The following is a 7,406-nucleotide window of genomic DNA, read 5'->3' on the forward strand; positions in this document are numbered from 1 at the left end:
CAAGTAATATAAAATGGTAAGACCAAGTATCGTATCCCAGAAGACTTTCGACACTAAACAGTTGTGTGATGACTCGATTAATTAAGACTTCAATAAAATGAAATCATTGGTTTAAGATGCAAGAACAGAAAATTAAATATGAATGCAATTTGATCACTAGCAGAGTAACACAAACATGAGCGGATGTTATTTATAATGAGATGAGTATGTTGTTGGGGTTAGATTTCACCAAGCTCCCTCTCATGTATGTAAGAATTCTTCTTTATGCATTAATGTTAACGTCACTCACTAAATTACTTAAACCCATTCCCTCGGCGAATAAGCATGTCCTTAACTACCAGTTCATGCAATTCCTAGCATTCCTAGTGATTAAATGTGAAGATCAAGAGCTTAAGACGGCCAAGACTCATACCCTCATCCTTTAGAAATATTACTCTTGGAAGAATTCAACAAGAACCTGAATTGTAAGGAACCTCCCGGCACTCATGCAATTCATAAATAATTCGATGAATGAGTTAAACAAAGCATGTGATAAGCACAGATGAATTACTCTAACAATTAATGAAAAAAGCATAAGGAATTAAGAACAAATTCAAATACATGAGAGTTCACAAGGTTACATCATCCCCCAACAACAAATAGAGTTTAGTTCCCCATAGACATGGAGAAACTAGGTGAATAATGGAAAAGCATGAGATATCAAAACCCTAAAAGTAGAGGAAGGACGCTTTCGCATCCAAATCCGCCTTCATGCTTCCAAAGTAATAGCAATAATTCACAAAAAACTCTGAAGCCCAAAACTCACACAAGTAAACTCTCAAGTTCCAGAATTCAGAAAAACAACATGCTCAATATCTCAATCAAACTTTACCTCAAGCACCTGTTTCATATTCTGTGAGTAATCACCTGTATATCAGCACATCAAGCATCATATCAACATCAATCAACACAACAGAGCATCACAAAGCAATACTTATCACAAAACACAGTAGTTGGACCAAAGCAGTGTAATTTATTCAAGCAGAGAGTACAATAACAAAACACATAATTCAAAAGAAAGGTTTAGAAAGCTGGGTTGCCTCCTAGTAAGCGCTTCTTCAACGTCACTAGCTTGACACCATAAAATCAATGTGGATCAACCAACTCCATAACAGTGGAAAGGCATTGCACCTTACCACCCAAATAATGCTTGAGACGTTGTCCATTGACCATCCAACTTCTTTGTGGGTCTGTAGAGGATGGATCTGTCAACTCAATTGCTCCATGTGAAAGGACATTCTTGACCATAAACAGACAAGACCACTTGGACTTTAACTTTCCAGGGAAAAGTTTTAGTCGGGAATTGAACAACAACACTTGTTGTCCTGGATTAAAGACCTTTTCTATCAGCTTCCTGTCATGATAAAATTTCACATTCTCTTTGTAATTCTTAGAAGAATCATAGGCATGTAGCCACATTTCCTCAAGCTCAATAATTTGCCTTCTTCTCTTTTCTGCAGTGTCACTAGGATCATAATTTAAGAATTTTAAGGCCCACAAAGCTCGATGTTCCATCTCCACCGGAAGGTGACATGCCTTTCCATAGACCATTTGGAAAGGAGATAATACAATAGTTGTCTTCATTGTAGTTCGATATGCCCAAAGAGCATCATCTAGCTTCTGAGACCAATCCTTTCTTGATAAAACAACTATCTTTTATAGAATCCTCTTTATTTCCCTATTAGAGACCTCAGCTTGCCCATTTGTCTGTGGATGATAAGGTGTAGCTACCTTGTGTCTCACACCATAATGCTTGAGTACCTTTGCAAGCTGAAAATTGAAAAAGTGAGATCCTCCGTCATTGATGAGTACTCTGGTGTTCCAAAATGGGAGAAAATTTGCCTTTTCAGAAATTTAATCACTGTGCTAGAATTATTCTTAGGACAGGCCAGGGCTTCCACCCATTTGCTCACATAATCCACTACCACCAATATATATTCATTATTGAAAGAGGGTGAAAAAGGTCCAACAAAGTTTATGCCCCAGCAATCAAAAACTTCAACTTCTAGTATTCCTTGCAGTGGCATTTCATGACGTCTGGAGATACTCCCCATCCTTTGACACTTATCACAGTTTCTGGCATGATTATGAGCATCTTTAAACAGAGTAGGCCAATAAAATCCTGACTGAAGTACTTTTGCAGTTGTTCTCTCTCCACTAAAAGGCCCCCCATAAGGTGAGTCATGAGAGTGCCATAAAATTCCTTCCACTTCTTCCTTAGTAACACAGCGCCTTAGAAGATTATCTGCCCCAATTTTGAACAAGTGAGGATCATCCCAAATAAACTGTTTGGCATCATGTAAATTTTTTTTTCTTTGTTGCCAATTGAGATCTTCTAGGATTACTCCTGCAGCTTTGAAATTAGCCATATCAGCAAACCACGACCTTTGTTGGATATACATGAGTGTTTCATCCAAGAAGGATTCCCAGATTTCCGCTTCCTTACTTGTAATTTCATTGTTAACCAACTGAGATAAGTGATCCACAATTACATTTTCACTTCCCTTCTTGTCACGGATTTCCACATCAAACTCTTGTAGCAAAAGCACCCATCTAATCAATCACGGCTTAGAATCTGGTTTGGTTAGCAAATACTTTATAGCTGCATGGTCTGTGTAGATAATCACTTTAGACCCAATGAGGTAAGGTCTAAATTTCTCCAAGGCATACACAATAGCAAGAAATTCTTTTTCTGTGGTGGCATAATTCAACTGGGCGTCATTCAAAACTTTGCTTGCATAATAAATAGTGTGAAATACCTTCTCTCTTCTCTGGCCAAGAACAACGTCTATAGCATAATTGCTGGCATCACACATCAGCTCAAAATCTTGGTTCCAATCAGGAGCTACAATTACTGGGGCATAAATCAACTTTTTCTTCAACACATCAAATGCCTTAAGGCACTCATCATCCATCACAAATGGTGCGTCTTTAACAAGAAGGTTGCTCAGTGGTTTTTCAATCTTTGAAAAGTCTTTGATGAATCTTCTGTAAAAACCAGCATGACCCAAAAAGCTTCTGATTCCCTTCACATTGGTTGGTGGTGGAAGTTTTTCAATAACCTCCACTTTGGAGAGTCAACCTCAATTCCCTTGGAAGAAATTTTATGACCCAAGACAATGCCTTCCTTTACCATAAAGCGACATTTTTCCCAATTAAGAACAAGATTGGATTGGGTGCATCTTTTAAGTACAACATCCAGACTAGCCAAACACTCATGGAAGGACCTGCCAAACACTGAAAAATCATCCATAAAGACTTCAATGCATTTTTCTATCAAGTCTGCAAATATTGCCTGCATACATCTCTGAAAAGTAGCTGGAGCATTACATAACCCAAACGACATTTTTCTGTAAGCAAATACTCCAAATGGGCAAGTAAAAGTCGTCTTTTCTTAGTCTTTTGGATCTATCATGATTTGATTATATCCAGAATATCCATCCAGAAAACAATAGAAAGCCTGACCTGCTAATCTCTCCAACATCTAATCCATGAAAGGAAGGGGAAAGTGATCCTTCCTAGTAGCATTGTTCAACTTTTTGTAGTCGATACACATCCTCCATCCAATAACAGTCCTTGTGGGTATGAGCTCATTTTTTTCATTAGAAATAAATGTCATCCCACCTTTCTTTGGTACCACCTGTACTGGGCTTACCCATGCACTATCAAAAATAGGGTAAATATTGTCAGCCTGAAGTAACTTTAGCATTTCCTTTCTCACCTCCTCCTTCATCACTAGATTTAACCTTCTCTTTGGTTGACCAACTGGCTTGTAGTCATCTTCCATGAATATTTTGTGTATGCAGTATGTTGGACTTATGCCTTTGAGATCTGAAATTGACCATCCAATAGCTCCTTTGTTGGCTTTGAGTATTTCTACCAACTTTTCTTCTTCTTTGGGAGAGATCCATATAGTCAAAATTAATCGAGTCATCACACAACTGTTTAGTGCCGAGAGTCTTCTAGGATACGATACTTGGTCTTACCATATAATATTACTTGTGCGATTTGGTACACTTGTCAATCCATCAACAAGTTTTGGCGCCGTTGCTGGGACTCACGGTTTAAACTATTTTATTTGTGTGATTCTTGATTAATTTTGACTTTATCTTTATTTTTCTTATTTTTATTTTTATTTTTATTTTATTTTTAATTTATGTTTTGTGTCGTTTGTTTTTATTTTATTGCTAACAGTGTTTTCTAGGGTTTTGTGTATAGTACTTGTAGGATGCAATTCAGACAAGAAGTTAACTATATCGACATTTAATTCCACCAAGGTAATTTCAACCACTGGTGGAAACCTCACTTAAACATGGGTCAAAGTCAATTTGGGCAAGCTGTCGAACAATTTGATAGGCTGCCACAACAACAATGGCAACAACAACAGTTTCTTTCAGAAAGAATGGCTAAGATGGATGACACACTTCAACAGTTAATGCAGATGTCTGATTCTCATCATAAATGCAATCAAGCAGCATTCAGAAGGATAAGGAGTCAGCTTGGTCGCAAAATTCAAAAGCTGGATGATCTTGGGAGTAACACGAAGGCTAACCCTAGAGAGGAATGTCAAGCTATTATCACTAGAAGTGACAAAGTTTTAGATGAGAGAAAAGAAGAAAGGTTAAGTGAAAAAGAGAAAGATGTAAAGGAAGAGGAAGAAAAAGAAGAGAGAAAAAGTGAGGTTGAGAGAAAAGAAAAGGGGAAGAATGTGGAAGAAGAGAGAAAAGAAACAGAAGAGGGTGAGAGAGAAAGGAAAAGAATTGAGAAAAATCTTTTGTACCCTAAGGAGTGTTCCAAGGAGGAAAAAGAAAGGCAAGAAAAGGAAAAAGAGAGGGAAAAAAATGAAAAAGAGAGGGAAAAAAAAAGGAAAAGAGAGAGAAGGAGGATGAGAGAAAAAAGAAAGAATCATATGAAAAGCCCCTTCCTCACCCAAAGAAGTATCATTCGAAGGAGAAGGAAAAACAGTTTGAGAGTTTCATGGAAATCTTCAAGAAATTGGAGATTAAAATTCCTATGATTGGGACACTGCAACAGGTTCCTAGTTATATTAAATTCTTGAAAAAATTCAATAAAAAAAAATATCAAGAAAAGGGAAAAATTGAGGCACAGGGCAATTGCAGTGGGTCAAGCTAGTTACATTAAAGAAGCGTTTGTTGGGAGGCAACCCAGTTTCTGATTTTTTTTATTATTTAGTTCTGTGTGTGGATTTGATTTTGTTTTGCAGTAATGACAACATCTACTGATGGATGTTAGACAACATCTACTAAGGGATGCTAAGAGGATTCAGATAACAACATCTACTGATGAATGCTGCTACAATGAATGCTAGCCCTTATTTTTCTGAACTTTTCTTTTTAGTTGATTTAATTGTGTGGTTTTGATTTGATTTTTTTCTTTGTGTTTGAGTTTTTTTTAGGTTAAATGTTGCTTCGGATGGCAGTAATGATAACATCTAATGATGGATGTTTCTACAACATTTACTGATAGATGTTGCTATGATGAGGATGATGAATGACAACATTTACTGATGGATGTTGTTATGGAAGAGGACGGTGACTAGCATCTACTGATGGATGTTATGTGATTAGACATCTACTGATGGATGTTACTGACGACATCTACTGATGGATGCTATGATGATGAAGATGGTGTCAAGCTAGTGACATTAAAGAAGCACTTACTGGAAGGCAACCCATCTTTCTAAACCTTTCTTTTAAATCAATTTGTTTTATTATTGTACTTTGCTTGAATGAACCACACTGCTTTGATTCAACTGTGTTGTGTTTTGCGATGAGTATTGCTTTGTGATATCCTAGTGTATTGATTAATGTTGAGATGATGCATGATGTGTTGATATACAGGTGATGGCTCACAGTGTATGAAACAGGTGCTTGAGGTAAAACTTGATTGAGATACTGAGCATGGTGTTTTTCTGAATTCTGGGACTTCTGAGTTTACCTGTGTGAGATTTGGGCTTCAGAGTTTTTTTGTGAATAATTGCTATTACTTTGGAAGCATGAATGATTTTACCCAAATTTTCTATGATTGAACTACTTGCTTGCAGGTTTCATAGGATCAAGGCCATCTTTTGTTGTCCCTTATTCTTTTAGCCTTCACATGAATTTTTGTCAACTGAAAAGAGAATAAATTGTTTTAACCTTTGAACCTTGAGCCTTATGTATGTTTGAAAAACCTTTTTTTTTAATTTTTTACCTTGAGTTGAGTTGAGAACATTTGATGAGGTATTGACAAAGGTTCAAGTTTGGGGTTACTGGGAAAAGTGAAAAGAAAAAGCATTGAGCTAAGTAGTGAATACTTGAAAAGAAAAAGTAAAAGCAAAAGAAAAAGAAAAAATGAAAAGAAAAGAAAAGCTCAATGCAAGGGAAAGCTGGGAAAAAGAAAGAGAGTTGTGCTTGAATGATGAAATCATAAATGTCTCTCTTAACTCAAGGATTTTGCTGACCAGAAAAACCAATTTCCTTCTTAGCCCAACCAAGTTACAAGACATGAAAAGCCCTTGTGATGACTACTTGCTTGTGAGTATGTTTGATTGTGGTTAAATGAAAGGAAAATTTAATTTGTGTGACATTGTGATAGCAGAGTGAAAGAGACACTGACACCTCATTATACACCTTTTAGTTGAGTGATACACTTTTGAGTGCTTGAGTGAAACACTTTCATTGGTAAGGAGTAGTTCTTTGAATTTCTGATTACATCTTTGCTTGGTTGATTTATCATTCTTAAGGATAGCATCTGCTGAGCATCACATTGATTTTGATTGGATTAAGGCATCTGCACATCTTGACTAACATCTTTATGCTGAGTTGATAAAAGTGATTTCTTGTTTGAAAGAAAAAGTTTTTGAAAAATGTTGAGTCATTATAGTGATTGTTTTGAAAAGCTGAGTTACATTCTGTTTTGCTTGAGGACAAGTAGCGTTCTAAGTTTGGGGTTGTGATAACGGTTGAAAATACCGTTATCTATGATGTAATTTTGACATTAAATGCACCCTTTTCTGCTTAGAAACTTGCTTGGAATCATGTTTTTGATTTAGTTTTGTGAATAAGAGAGTTGAGGTTGAACTTAATGATTTTATGACTAAATTCCCTTGTTTTAGTAAGTTAATGAAGTAATTTGGAAGAGGAGTCAAAGTATGAAGGAGTCAGAACTCAAGGAGCGAGCAGAACTGCAGAAAAAGTGAAAAAAACGCAGTGCTGAAAAATTCTGCGAGGCTTGGGCGCCCCTCAACGGGGGCTTGAGTGCCAAAACGTGTCGCACACCGCCCGGGCGCCCTTCTAGGGGCGCTTGAGCACCAGAAGCCGCGCCCAGGCGCCCCTCAAGGGCGCTTGAGCGCCAGAAGGTGCCGT

General features: G+C 37.1%; 1 protein-coding gene across 1 annotated transcript; it reads right to left on the reverse strand.

The window, feature by feature from the left end:
- Window positions 1-1,125: 1,125 nt before the first annotated feature.
- LOC128197714 (uncharacterized) lies at window positions 1,126-3,973 on the reverse strand. The gene is made up of 6 exons (XM_052880102.1): window positions 3,695-3,973; window positions 3,102-3,334; window positions 2,635-3,027; window positions 2,175-2,592; window positions 1,729-1,809; window positions 1,126-1,659 (listed from the first exon to the last, which is right to left on the reverse strand). Exons 1-6 carry the CDS (start codon window positions 3,971-3,973, stop codon window positions 1,126-1,128), a joined length of 1,938 nt encoding a protein of 645 aa, XP_052736062.1.
- Window positions 3,974-7,406: the final 3,433 nt, after the last annotated feature.

This window comes from Vigna angularis, chromosome 7 (genome assembly GCF_016808095.1).
Source record: "Vigna angularis cultivar LongXiaoDou No.4 chromosome 7, ASM1680809v1, whole genome shotgun sequence".
In the NCBI taxonomy this organism is placed as follows: Eukaryota; Viridiplantae; Streptophyta; class Magnoliopsida; order Fabales; family Fabaceae; genus Vigna; species Vigna angularis.